This window comes from Barbatula barbatula (genome assembly GCF_947034865.1).
Source record: "Barbatula barbatula genome assembly, chromosome: 8".
In the NCBI taxonomy this organism is placed as follows: Eukaryota; Metazoa; Chordata; class Actinopteri; order Cypriniformes; family Nemacheilidae; genus Barbatula; species Barbatula barbatula.
In genome coordinates this window covers 10,205,368-10,220,041 of record NC_136771.1, presented here as the reverse complement: position 1 = coordinate 10,220,041, position 14,674 = coordinate 10,205,368, and the positions used below count along the sequence as shown (strand labels likewise).

At 40.4% G+C, this 14,674-nt stretch overlaps 1 protein-coding gene across 1 annotated transcript in view; it reads left to right on the top strand.

Annotated features, from left to right (window-relative positions):
- tenm3 (teneurin transmembrane protein 3) overlaps window positions 1-14,674 on the top strand; it is a gene marked incomplete at its 5' end in the record, with an annotated part of 193,533 nt that overhangs the window by 115,291 nt on the left and 63,568 nt on the right. Inside the window, 5 exons of the mRNA XM_079462768.1 lie at window positions 5,160-5,365; window positions 6,894-7,104; window positions 9,077-9,178; window positions 9,596-9,790; window positions 12,300-12,500. Coding sequence (XP_079318894.1) covers window positions 5,160-5,365; window positions 6,894-7,104; window positions 9,077-9,178; window positions 9,596-9,790; window positions 12,300-12,500 — 915 coding nt within the window. The remainder of the gene's footprint in view (window positions 1-5,159; window positions 5,366-6,893; window positions 7,105-9,076; window positions 9,179-9,595; window positions 9,791-12,299; window positions 12,501-14,674) is intronic.

The following is a 14,674-nucleotide window of genomic DNA, read 5'->3' as shown; positions in this document are numbered from 1 at the left end:
TAATTTCAGCTTTTTCTGAAACCATAGTGTCCTGTTAAATGTTTTAATTCTTTTAGCTCCACTTTGAGTCTATGCTATTCGTGTGTTCCTCTAAAAGCAAAAGATCATTGACCAAAGGTAGTACATTACAATTACCACTAATACCGGCACGTGTATATCTTCCTGTTATTTGATATATGTAATCATTAAAAACAGGTGGAGCAAAACCATTAAAGATCTCAAAAATAAGAACCAAATCAGCTAATGGAATCAAATTATTTCATAGTTTATGATTGATTCACTGAGGGACATGGGCGGGGCGCTACTGCACAGACTCGGGTTCAAATGACGTCATTGACACAATATGTCAGCGGCGGAATCACGTCATTTTGGCTTCATTTTTCCACAGTGGAAGTCAATGGGGACGTGCCGTCCATCTTTTTTACGATTTGTAGTCAGGTGCATAAATAGTGTCAACTTCTAGTAAGTGAACAAATTTTCAATGCATTTTTTTTAATATAATTATTCATACCAAATTCACATGTTAAAGTGGCAGCCCTAGAATTACCACATTATTGCATGCTTTCACCAATCTTTCAGTCTCGCAGGGATGTCCCTACAAGCCATTTTTGTCAGGTTTTGTTGTATTCTGACAAGATTTCCAAACACTTTACACCCACAAGGATAGAAATCCTGCCCACACGCACGGACGTGCAAACAGAGCCACAGCGAATTCATAGAGATTCATATTCAAAGACTGTCCATACATCACATACAGCAGTGTTTGGCTTCCTGTTAAAAACAGCACGTGCACACTCATTTGTCTGTCTCGCCAGGAAAGAAAGAACGAGTAATAAATGAGGGTGCTGCTGTTGTCTTCTGCAGTTCACCTTTCTTTGAGAGACAGCTGACCTAAAAGCACTCACTCCATAAAAGAGCTTCAAGTGCTCCGTTCTATTTCTGTTTGTGTTTTCCAACCAGGGACAATAGCCCGAGCGTAGTCTCTCTCCTAAATGACAGGATGTTCTTTAGATTGCGAGCGCGTTTGCGCGCATGCCTGCGAGTTGTTGGGGGTGTCATTAGCATACAAGGACTTGACATCTGTTGCTGTTTTTTTTTAAGAGAATTATTTCCATAAACATTGAACATTGAAAGTAGACTAGCTTTAACTTTTCAGAAAATAACTTAATGTTCTCACTCCATTGTATTCAAGCTATTCTCTTCAGAGACTCCACCATTCTCACACAGATGTACAGAAGCGATAGTCTCGCTCTCAAAACTGAATTTTATCACACTTTTTTCATCCCTGGTGTCTGGGAGTGAAGCTTTGTATTTTGCATTGTTTCATGGGCCCTTATTAATGTGCAGCGCCATTCTGAAAACAAACCATCCAACCGGCTGAGAAAAGCTCACTTCTGTTCAATCCCACCTCAACAATATAAAGAGCCAAGCATGACACGTTCTTAATGAATATACTGTACCACTACTTCCCCTAATGCACACACACATACAGGCTTCAGTGAATTAAATACTGCTCAAGTGACTTTTCTCAAAGTCATAAAGAGGCGCTAAATCTGGAGAGAGGAGAGACACTTGGCAAAATCGCACGTGGTGCTGTTAAAGCCTCTCGGGACCTAACATAAAGAGAGAGAGAGCAGGTAGAGTGATGACCATGAAAGCATTTGGATGGAAGGCTGAGATGGAAGTGAATAATAGGTATAAAGTGAGACGACGAGGTAGAAAACAAATGGGTGGATTGATGTAGAGATGCGAGGGGATGTGTACATTTGCATTATCAGTCGGATTAAAGAGGCTTGATTTCAAGGGGTTTAGCTGCATGCTGTTGAAGAAAACTGGCCAAGAGCATCTCGTCCTCGTCTGTCACAAAGTACGGTGGGAAAAAACACTGCTCATCTCTCTTAATTGGTTCAGGTTGAGAGAGCGTACCAGTAGTTTAGATATTCTCCTTCTCTATTTTGTTGACAGCATTACCACTAAAGGCCAAACATTTGAATTTTATTTCATATGTGTTCCTGATCTTACTTTGCATGATTCATTGATCCATGTTGTTCCAAGGGAAGAAAAGAGTTTGCCTCAGTTTGGGCCCATCCTGTGTTTATTATGTCCCATGCCCCAACACTATTGGTTAAGATCAGATTGACATGCCGACAAAACTTCACTTCAATCTGTCATTATTTACTCACGTTCTTGTTATATGTTTCTCCAGCAGAGCATAAAAAAAGGTCTTTTAAAGAATGTTGGTTACCAAACAACGACGGTACCCATTGACTTGCAATGGTTTTGTGTACGTACAATAGAAGTAAATGGGTGCCACCATTTTCGGTTGCCACCATTCTTCAAAATATGCTTTTGCAGTCTGCAGAAGAAGGACATTTATACAGATTTATAAATTACAAAAGGGTGTGTAATCATTATCATTTTTGGGTGAACTATCCCTTTAAACAACCCAAGCAGCCTCCAGGTACCTCCAGGTAGTCTGTTCGGCTAAAGCGTCTGTACCGCACACAGGTTGTTTATGATGTTTACAGTGCACAGGAATGTCATTTTGTAAGACATCTATTTCAATGATATCTGTTAGACTCTAGGCACAATTTATGCAGGCTTTTCTGTAAATAATTGTCATCCAGCATCTTCCACAGACAAACAGATTGATGATCTGAAGAGCTTAGGAAAGCGAGAGAAAAAAAAGGTTTGGGGGTGTCTTTGCATCTAGCCAAAACAAACCTTCTACTACTCTTTGTTTCTTATGTAGAAAAGCCAGTTCAATATCCATGTCCAAGAAACACCCTGGGCATCCCTGGCACACAAGACAAGCAAATCAGTTTTCCACTGGCATTTTCTGAGAGCGCCATCCCCTTCCATTCATCCTGTGGACAATACTGTTGATCAGAGCTTCACAGATGGCTTCTCTCTCTCTCACTCGCCGCTCTGTAGAACATTCAGGGCCACAGGCAAGCTTGCATTAAAACTAACAGTCAGCAAGTCCTCCCTAATTACTCTTTCATTCACTTCAACATGCTCTTTACGTAGCCGGCTCACTGCATTAGCGACGCGCACTGTTATTGCCCGCGTGCTAAGGCATTACGCAATAATAATTAATGCAATATTAATGCCAGCTGCTCTCCATTAGCTAGCATATGAGCATAGCCTATTCTCCTTCCCCCATTACTGCTCCATTCTGCAACACTGCTTTGCAACACATTGTGAAGGGTTTGAATATGTATCATCAAAGCTTATGTTGGCGGAGCGTGTTGCGCATGTAATGTCTAGACATTAGCATTCCCGCTTGTTAAGGGAAGAGTCAAATAGCTTCACTTCCACTCGGCTTGTGATTTTACCACAGCTGCCTTGCGTAAGAAGGGCCCCTCGTATAAAATGGAGGCTGGACAATTACCAGCGTGATCATTTTGGCTGTGCCTTCATAAAGGCAGACTATGTTTGTTTAAGGTTATTATTAGGCAATGGATTTGGATAATGGATAATGGAAAACAAAAAATGGTGCATGAGGATGACTGCTGCCAAATTCATAGTTTGAGAGCATATTATGTAAAGTGAAGAAACTAATGCGAAAGTGTGCTTTAGGTGCACATGTGTCTAGAATGTGTACCTTACATCTGATAGTACATATGCAGACTCATTATTTTAATGTGTTGTTATTTTCGTTTTTTCAAATCTAAAGGCTCCGTAGTTGCACAGTGAGTGCAGTACATCATCATGATATTGATCGCCTGCTGTTTTATAAATATAGTTTTGTGACACTTTACTCATTAGACATACTGTGGAGCAATACAAAGTACATAAGTGTGTGTTTGAGTTTGTTTGTCATGATTCTGCCGCATCATGTCATGTTTCTCTTGGTTTGGGGGCAGGATCATGACAGAGTCTCATGTTTTGTGTGGAGAGAGGCATTTATGGCCCGCATGGCCTTCCATACACTCTCTCCGGTCTCGTATCTGTTCCCTCCCTCTCGTCTCCTCGTTATTGATTAATGCCCTTCACCTGTTCCCCTCTTGATTTGGTCCCTTATTTAATGCCCTTGTGTATTCTGTCTTGTGCTGGTTCATTGTGATTGTTTGGTGAGTTCCTGTCTTGTTTAGTTTAGTCTATTCCAGTTATTTGTATTTAATTCAAGCGTTGTCTTAGTCTTGTCTAGTTTAGTTCATTCTTGTTCCTGTTTCTATGTTATGATTACACCCTGTGTCTTTATGTTACCCCTCGTGGGTTTTTGTTTTATTATTAAAAGTATGTTCTAACCCGCTGTCTGCACCTGGGTCCTCTGTCCGTGTCTCACCACCCACGATCATGACATAGTCTGTAGTTAAGTAAAACAACGTAATTCTATTGGTTTTATCGTTGGTAGAGGTGGAAAATCATTGGACAGAAGTGGTTAACTGTGATTTATTCATTTATGACATTCATTTTGAATATTTGATCAGATTTATCATTAGACTCTAGTTAGAGCTAAAAACAGTTTTCTCCATCTTGCATTCTCTATTAGGCTATTATTACATACCGATTATGTCTTTTTATATTATATTTTTATAGCATTTACTTAAAAGACATTCACACTAAAATAGATTTTAGCACTGGAAGTATTGTTGGTCACAGAAGATTTTCCTACTTATGTTTTACCCTTTTCTGCTTTTGAAAATCTGATCACAAATGCAACATCCATTTTATTCACTGACATGAACATTTTTGTAAAAAATCAATACATAATGCATCACACCAAGATAACAGATTATCTCAAGATAAATGATTATTCATAATGTCTTTTGTAATGCAAATAATTCCATTGTTCAACTCGGTTTTTAAGAAACTTTTTTATAATATCCCTGAATGTGGGCAAAGGAAAGTAATTTTGAAGGAAATGCTCATAGCATTAATTTCTCCATCTTGTCTCACAGGAGTGGATCGCATGAGCTCCACTGCCTTTACTTACATTGGTAGTCGCATCACAACTCATTTGCATATATTTCTTCTACTTTGTTGCAATGACAACTGTCACTGTCGCTCGTGTCCCTTTAATTTGCTTCACAATAAATAGCGTCTGGTCACTTTATCCCTGCCAGTATGCCCCTTAAGGGTTCTACGCATGTTTTCACCCTGTTTTTCTCTCACACAGAACCATAAATCTCTCTCTCTCTCTCTTTCTCTAGGAGTTTACTTTCAGGAGAATAACACCATAGACACAGGTGAGGTGGATGTGGGCCGTAGGGCTGTTCATGATGTGCCTCCAGGAACTTTCTGGCGCTCTCAGCTCTATATCGACCAGCCTGAGTCCCTCAAATTCAACATCTCGGTCCAGAGAGGCGCCCTGGTGGGGGTCTACGGCCGAAAAGGCCTTCCTCCTACACATACTCAGGTAAAAATCTTAGCAATGTAGAAGTTTTTTTTACAAACGGACAAGACGTTAAGTCTCTAGGTTTTTATATATGTGCCGAATGGCATTTGAAAGCCATTCAATGATGCTAATTCAGGAAGGATGCTTTTTTAACGTTCATAATTCTTGTAATTCCCATTTCATTATTGCAGTCGTAATTCTCAGCGTTACCACGTGTAAGAAATATCACAGCATCCACAGTTCCAATTATCGTCATCTCATTACATGAGGTTCACAGAACCGCTACAGCAAACCTATGGCATAAAGCGAACCTAACTCAAAGGACCGGGGATTTTGTCACGGTTTCAAACCTGACCTTCAAAGCTACACGGCGGAGCCAGACAAACCCCATCCCATTTCCATCGGTCCTTTCTTTCAGAGTAATTCGGTCTTAAAGCAATTCATACTTTTATGCATGTTGTGCCCGCTTTGATTAAAAACTCACAAGCCTTCACAAGCAAACCAATTATTTCTCCTCGTCCATCTTCTTTCTTTTTGCCAAGCAACAACAGCACCCGTTGTTTTTCAAGGGTACGCCACAAAACCCCTAAATGCTTAATAGAGGTAATTGGCGGCAGAGGCCTCCAAGAAAAAAATACAGTCAATAGCACTGACCCAGCGCTTTAATTGCCACAAATGAATCGATATGTTTCTTAGAGGAAAAAAGGATAGGTTGAAGGGGTATTGACATACAGAGGCGTGGAGACTTCTGTTTCCCCCACTGATCGAAATGTCTTCTGCTTGTTTTGTCAGATGGTGTCTTGTAATTTCTCGCTCACGTATTCTTTATCTCCTTCTCTTGTGCTGCTCTCCAACATGTCTCTTAGGAGACAAATTTATTTTTAATGCACTGTGATTGAGAACAGCATGTTAAACTCATCAGAGGCCTTGACTCAAACTCTCTCTCTCTCTGGAGCAGCTTGTCACAGTGGCAAAAAGTGTTGTAAGGCATCTGAAATGTAGAGTGTCTTTTTCAAGACATTCCCCCATCGCTCACAAGAGCGAAAGCAGGCTCTTGATTCTAAACATATTCATTACCTCTTTCACAATTTACACGCAGACGTCAATTCCCGCATTGGAGCCACATGTTCTCCTTACAAATAAACCATCAAAGCCCATTCTGTTACATTGTAACCTTTAAATTCTCACCACATTCTGTCAGATACACATGCTGTGCAGGTATATTAAAATCAATGAGGTGACGTTGCACGGTGACTGCTGAAATGAGGTTTTATTGATGTGCTGTATATTCGTGTGCCACTTGTAATATATATCAGATACAGGTTGAGTAAATCACTTGTAATGTGTACAAATGATTAATAATTAAATAGAAAATTAATAAGGTTAATAATAACAAATAACTAAGATTATAGTGGCGAGTTGGCACGGACAAGCAACACTTCGATGATCTAAAACTGAAGATAAAAATTTGTACTGTTCTGCTAAAATTATTGTTTTTCCTTCTACACAGATTTAACAAATCTCAATGTGTGTGTCTGTGTGTGTACAGTATGACTTTGTGGAGCTGTTGGACGGCAGTCGTCTGATAGCTAAAGAGAAGCGTGGACTGGTGGAGGTGGAAGGAGCAGCAAGGAAGGCTCGTTCGGTCAATGTTCATGAGGCAGAGTTCATCCGCTTCCTAGACTCGGGCACATGGCACCTCGCCTTCTATAATGACGGCAAGAACACTGAGCAGGTGTCCTACAATACCATCGTCATAGGTAATGTGTATATGTAATATAAGTTTCCTGTAGCTCAGTGGTTGGAGCATGGCACTAGCAATGCCAAAATGTGTTTGTTCGATCCCAGGGGATTGCACATAGAAACAAAAGTTATGTCACTTTGATATTTATGTATTTGGCAGACACTTTTATCCAATGTAATATACTGTATATACTGAATTCATATGCAATGTCAAATCTGATTAAAGATATACAGTAACAAATAAATAAAATAAAAAGAATGTATTATAATATACACAAAGATAACTTAATTCAAATTTAAAAAGAAATAATCCAGCAAAATTAATAGCGAAATAACAAATTTTAAATATTAAAAAATGGTTTAGGTAAGCTCGTCTTAACAGAAGGTCTGATTTCCATTGAAGTAAAAAGTTAGGAAAATGGAAGTCAGTTATATATAACATTGAATCAAATCTATTCGACTTTGTCAAAGTGGACATTTGTGCATATAAGACACCAATTGTGTGCAATGACAGTCAGAGCGGCATCGATCTTTGCTTTAAGTGGTTGTTGGGTAGCAGCTGACTTCAGAGTGTTGCCTGGTGACCTGTAAGACCTCTCTCTCTCTCTCTCTCTTTCTCTCTTCCCCTCACTCTAACCTGCTCCTCCTTCCGCACTTCTCTCTCTCGCCTCCGCCGTGAACTCATAAAAATAGGTTTCAGCAAGAGTAATTTCCTTACGCATTCAATCACAAAGGCAAGAGCATAAAAACTGTCTGTGGGCCCGCAGCCAGAGCCCTTTTTAAAAGGGTGTTGATTATGCTTCGATGAGTAAAAAGTTAACCTTTTGAAAATGAAAATTGATTAGTTCTCTGTAGCAGGATAATTTGGGCCTGTAGTGGGCATGTCTGAGAAATCCACTAAATGCTTCGGCGGTGTCATAACAGATTGCTGATGACAAGAGACTGCCGCAGTTCATTACCCTGTCAGAATTGACTCGGCCACCAATGAGCTGTTTCGTGTAATGAAAGCATCGACAGGTGATGCCTCGATTACTGACATTACCTTGGCGACACATGTAAGAATAAAAAAATAGCATCAATAGAAAAACCTTTCAGGTTGATTGGCTATCGCAGACATGCTGAAGGGTTACGGAGTGAGGGAATATGCTAAATGCAGATGAAGGATTGTATAGCGCCTAGATAAGATAATAGAATAAATTGGCTTGTCAAAGAAGGAAAAATGATACATAAATAAATTAATCATAATGAAATAGAATTAATACAATTAATTGGCTTGTCAAAGAAGAAAAAATGCTTCCGTTTCTTTTTGGTTTAGGGATCACTATAATAATATAAACATTGTTGCAATCACAGTTTGCTTTGTTTTGCTACATAATGTTTGAAATGTAAAACATTTTAAGGTTGAATAACTATTGTTATTTTTTTTTTTAGGTCAGTCAGTCTTCATGTTTTTTTTTTAACCAGTATGCCTTATAGCAGTAATAGTTGTGACTTCAAGAGCATTATTACAAATCTTGATTGAAAAAATGTGGTTCGCCACTCCATTTCCGGTCCTGAAGCGAAATGAGTTGTGAAACACTGTAATAGAACAATGTCTCATTATTATACTTGAATAGTTTTCGCTTGTTAAGTCTGTTTTAACTTTCCGACTCCTCGCGTGTCTACATAAATAAACATGTTTTTAAATATAAATATATAAAGTGGAATAAGGGCACACTCAGGCGTGTGTGTGTGTGTTTTAATGGCCATCCAGCAGTGTAAAGAAAGCTCGGAGCGGAGCGTCTGGCTGCTAATTGGTGGTAATAATGCCCTGATTGGTTCATTAAAGCAGAATAAGCATAGATGCAGCTTTTTGTTAATCACGCATCTGGCACTCCTTTAATTAAAGATGGGGGGGTCTGAATGTCTGCTAATTTCCACAGACTGTCTCCTCAATTAAAGCTTTTCTCTTACGTTCTTTCTCTCGCACACTTTCATTCTTCTCCCCAGACACCCTCACGGAGTGTCCACACAATTGCCATGGCAACGGAGACTGTCGCTCGGGAACGTGCCATTGTTTCCCAGGGTTCCTTGGGCCTGATTGCTCACGAGGTATGCTTTCTTACTCGCGTGCACACACACAAACGAGTCTCCGGAGAAATAAACAGCCAATGTCGCTATTCATAATTGGTTTCAGATTGTCATTTGAACAAGTGCGGCTGGCTAGAGGCTTTTGGTGGTGCTTAATACCCAAAGCCTGATCAGCTTCCTGTTAACAACAGGAAGCAACAATTTGTACATTTCTGTGGTTTTATATTAAAATGTAGCTTATTCTCTTTACCTGTTTCCTTTCTCCTATGACTTTGTTTGGTTAAAAATCTTTCTTTTCTGTTGGAGAAGGAACAAAGAAATGTAGTCTGTAACTCTGTAAAATAGCACCTGTTGCATTGTTTTGAACGTCACAGACTTCTTTCATGGGCTTTTCTCAGTGTTTTTAATTGTTTTTCTTTTTTGTACTTCCCTGCAAAGCTGCCTGTCCAGTGTTGTGCAGTGGCAACGGCCAGTACTCTAGGGGGCGCTGTCTTTGTTACAGCGGCTGGAAGGGCACAGAGTGTGACGTTCCTAACAACCAGTGCATCGATGTGCACTGCACGGGTCACGGAATCTGCATCATGGGCACCTGCGCCTGCAATACAGGCTATAAAGGAGATAACTGTGAAGAAGGTCAGTAATTCAGATCACACATATCTTGTATGCGAGGACAAAAGATCAGTTTTGTAAAACAAATTTGACATTAGATCAAGAAATTAAATTATCTATTATGTTATAATATTACTGTTAGCCTGATGTTGATTTGAATCGATCATAGGGTCAAATTTGGCTGGTCATTGTTTATATAATGAAAGAAATGAGGACTTGGTCTGACAAGCTCCAAAATGACAAGAAGTGCTATTAAAGGTCCAGTGTGTCATTTTTGGAGGATCTATTGACTGAAATGCAATATAAAATACATAACTATGTGTTCAGAGATGTATAAAGACCTTACATAAGTAAGCGTGTTGTTTTTATAACCTTAGAACAAGTTTCTATCTACATACACCGCGGGTCCCCTTACATGGAATTCTCCATGTTGTTTCTACGGTAGCCCTAAACGGACAACTGCTCTACAGAGCGATTTTCGTAAATACGTTTTCTCCTTCGACAAAGAAGCAAAAACTTGACGATATCTGTGTTCTTTGTCAGTCACCGTAGTGCATCAAAGGGAGGGTGGAATTGAGACTGTTGGTTGCAATTCACAACCTCACCACTAGATGCCGCTAAATTTCCTATACTGGACCTCTATGATGCAGCGTCATAGAGGTCCATATTTCTTCATTTTTTGTGCACTTGCTCAATGAAAAAGGTTAAGCCAGGACATGAGGGTGCTTAAATAAAGACCTTTAAAGACCTTTGTAAATGTTAGAGAACAGTTAAATTGTCTGTTTGGAAATGTTTTAGGGCCATTTCAGCTGTTTTCGAAATCACCCCTAAAGAGATACTCGGCATCTGAAGTCAGAAGCTCTAATGGAAGCGTTTATCTAACACTGCTATTTTCAGCCTTGTTGCCATTAAACCCCACCGCATTACACCATCAAAGATGTGCAAGATAATGTGTTATCAACGTGATCACTGATTACCCATCGGTTCGAGGGGATAGATTTGTTTTCACTAGAAGTGTTTGAGAGCTCTGCGGACATAGACAGGCTTTCCACCAGACCTGATGGAAGAGAGAGAGAGAAGAGCTGTTTGAGAGAGAGAAAAAGCAGTCAAGTTCATATCGCCTTTCAGCATCATTTTGCTTGACGAGGAACTCAAAGCCTTGTCTGGAGATATCAAAGGGGCTCTTCTGCACATGACCTTCTTTGATAATTTACTGTCCCTGCAATAATCCTTATTGCATGAGTTAATAGTTCAATATTCCAGAAACAATTGCCATTCTCCACTTCACGGAGCAAATAATTGCACTTGTGTCCCAGCTGATGCTCCGGTCTCTTACCCATCACCGTACAGTCCGTGTTTATCGCGATTGGGGAAAAAGCGCTAGATTACAATTGATTTTTCTTTTGCCGACTAAATTAGCTAAATTAGCTTTGCGCGCAGTACTTATGTTCCTGTGCCTCGACACTCAGAACGCAGAGTCCACAGTGTTTATTGTTTTTTTTTCTGTACGATTTTTTCGGTTTGCGGCTCGATCGTAACGATTCGGCATGACAACAAAAACAAACATGTCTCCATTGGTATGGCAATGAATTTGAGTAAATGAAATTATGGAGGGAACGGGTCTGTTGTCAATCAGTGGCATGATTAAGCTCCGTCAACCCCCACACAATTAACCGTTACTGAACCTCAGCCGTCTCCCATGGGCTATTAGGAACACGCGCAGTAACCCCTCATGGAGGTTTTTTAAAAGAGACCCGTAGCACTGTCCCACTTGCCGAGTTTAACACTTCACCTAAAAAACTCCTGCCCCAAGCTTAGAAGTAGACTTGTCCCAATGAGATCTCTAGCACATTTTCTGAGAGAACATAGATCATTCCTCACTACGTGAACCGTCTGAGTTCGCGTATGTATGTTAGGGGAAAATGGAGCAGGAGAATTTTCAATAGCTTTATAACTCAAAGCCTAGGTTATATACACTTTGTAAGTTGCTGAACTGGTGGCTTTCACTGAAATGTGAAAATTGTTCTGAAAATACCCCATATTTTATGTATTACGGTGCATGTTCCGCCCTAAACGAAAATTCTGCCATCATTTATTTGCCCTTGTTTCATTCCAAACCTGTAGAAAGTTATTTATAGAACGCCATCCAAACAGCTCTTTTCCAAACAGTGAAACTAGATGTTGACCACAGCTGTCAAGCAAGGCAGGAGTTTCAGTGAGTAATGCTTTAAATTTAGGTCTGTTCTTCAGATTATGCTGTCAGCGACTTAGAATATAGTGCAGTCATATGAATTCAATTTTTGAATTCAAGCTTTACAAGCCATGGACTACATTCAGTTTTATTCATTCAGTTTCATTGTCTCTAGAGATCAGATATGCGAAGATCAGATCAGACAGTCTATACTTCTCATTTGGTCATTTGGCAGAATTGTCATTTTCGGGTGAACTGTTATATATCGTGATGTACTTTATGAACCAAATTACATTCCCAATCATCCTGCCATGCTAATGGTTTTTGAATTTTCAAACGCAGTGGACTGCCTGGACCCCACCTGCTCGGCTCACGGTGTTTGTATTCACGGAGAGTGTCACTGCAATCCAGGTTGGGGCGGCACCAATTGTGAGATCATGAAGACCATGTGCCCAGACCAGTGCTCAGGACACGGAACCTACCAGACAGAAAGCGGCACCTGCACCTGTGACGCCAACTGGACTGGGCCAGACTGCTCTATTGGTATTACTTAATTTTTTCAATTTCCTCTTCATTTTTAGCAAGACACTGCGGTTTATTTGTATAATATGTGCAGATTGTGTAAAAACACAGGTGGTTGAAAATACATTACAGACCTCACATTCTACAACCTACAACCTTTGATCCTTAAAAATTAGGAAAGTCACCATAAAAACCGTTTAATGTCTGATCAACTAAGTACGTGTACCGTGTTCTTTTCAGCCTGTATAGTTAAATTACCTGTTATTTAAAGGTGTTCTGACTTGTTTTATAATTATGTCATCTTGAAGTGTCAACTGCTTCCATACATGTTTTTTGGTGTGTTACTTTTTTAATCCAGAAAGCTTTAAGGAGTCTTTCCTGAAATTGAATGATGCATTCACTCCTGCATTTATATGCAGCTGTCACTCCAAAATGTTTGCTGTGTGTATGTGGCTCATCCCTTTAGGTCCTTTCTCTGATACACTGAAGGCTGCTTATTGTCCGTGACTTGATATTGAGGATATTAACAGTCTATAATTTCAAAATGTTCTAGCCCGCCCTCCCACCCCTTTTGTTAAATCAGCAGACCTTCTCGAAGCCACATCTGAATGAACCTAAAATACATTTTTATTACGAACCATCTCAGTCAAAAGCTCAGCTTCTGTGTTATCTCTCCGCGCCGGTGCCCTATGTGTGCGCATGTCTTGTGTTTGTTCGAGTGACGATACTGATCTCTGTAATAAGACCGGTATTGGGCCCCTGCTGTTTTAGGACTCGCCCATGGTCGGCCTTTTAGTTATACAATGCTATTTTCTCAGCAGCAAACTGTGTCTAATGAAAATACAATTTCACCCCGGAGCCCAAAGCGGCAATCTCTCTCTCACTCTTCTTTTTTCCTCTCTCCTTTTCATTCTCACCCGGTTTTAATCGAGGAAGAACCACCTGATGTTTTTTAAACGTCGTTTCCATTAATTAGCCGTACATCTTCAATTAGCGTAGCGCTAATGAATGAGGTCTGCACACTTCCCCTCTGTCAGGTTGACGACGGTGATGCTGTGTTAAATGCAGATAATGCCTTTTGCGTGGGGGGGATTTTGATCGGATTGACGGCAGCTCTCCCAAAAGCGCTGATAAAATTAGTATTGCCCCTCTTGTCCTAGATAATGAAACAGAGAGAGAGAGATAGAGAGATGAACTGACGGAACGGCATGTAATATAAAAAGGGATTTGTCGAAAGTGGATTATAAATGCAACTTGTAAAAATTTTAATATATTTTTATTAACCAAGAATTAGATTTAAATTTTGAATCCTGGTCATGTTATGGTTTGTCAAGAACTGTATATTTTTTTCTGTCAGTCATATCTCACCTAGGGACCACCACTGGTGCCCCATCAGACAAAAATTGGCGCCAACGTAACAGGGACGCATTCAGGCACTTAGTCCGCACGTTCTGGCAGCGACTCCTGGAAAGACAAGAGAGTAATCCAGATTGATGTAGTTTAGTTGCAGCGGGCTAAGAGTTAACAGACTTACGGCTCGAGCCGTCAGTTTTCCAGAAGCACTTCTCAGCAGCTGCACTCCATCTGTCTATGTGAACTTTTCCCTCTATACACAGCCTCTCTCTCTCTCTATTTGTCTCTCTCTCTCTTTCAATCATACTCCCGCTTTGAGGAAAGTGATACGAACTTCAGCGGAGTCTCCTCTGATGAAGGCTAAAACACACAGGCGCCCGGGCGCAGCCGCGTCATTTCTGCCCACCTGCAGGAGCCATAATAACAGCACACAGCGGGGAAGCCGACCACAAACTGGCACTCACCTGACCCGGGAGCTGATGGGAAATGTTTCTCTGCATTTCTTCACTTTGGTTTCCTTCTCTCGATACACTTTCACCAGCTCTGGCTGAGTTTCGTGTCACAGATTTGCACCTTGTCAGGGTTCACAGTTAGCACGGAGTCAGGAGAAATGTTGAAGGAAGGAGTTTAACAATACCCCATCTCATGGTTTGTCATTATCAGGGTTATGTGTCTTTCTAGTGCACTATTTCCTGTCTGAATGTGACAGGCTGTGTGAGGCTCTCACGAAATGGTGTGCGGGCTGTGAAACTACAGCTTGCCTTTAAGGAGAAGTGCACCCAAAATTGAAAATTCTGTCATCTTTTATTCCCCCTTATGTTGTTTTTAACCAAACAAAACCA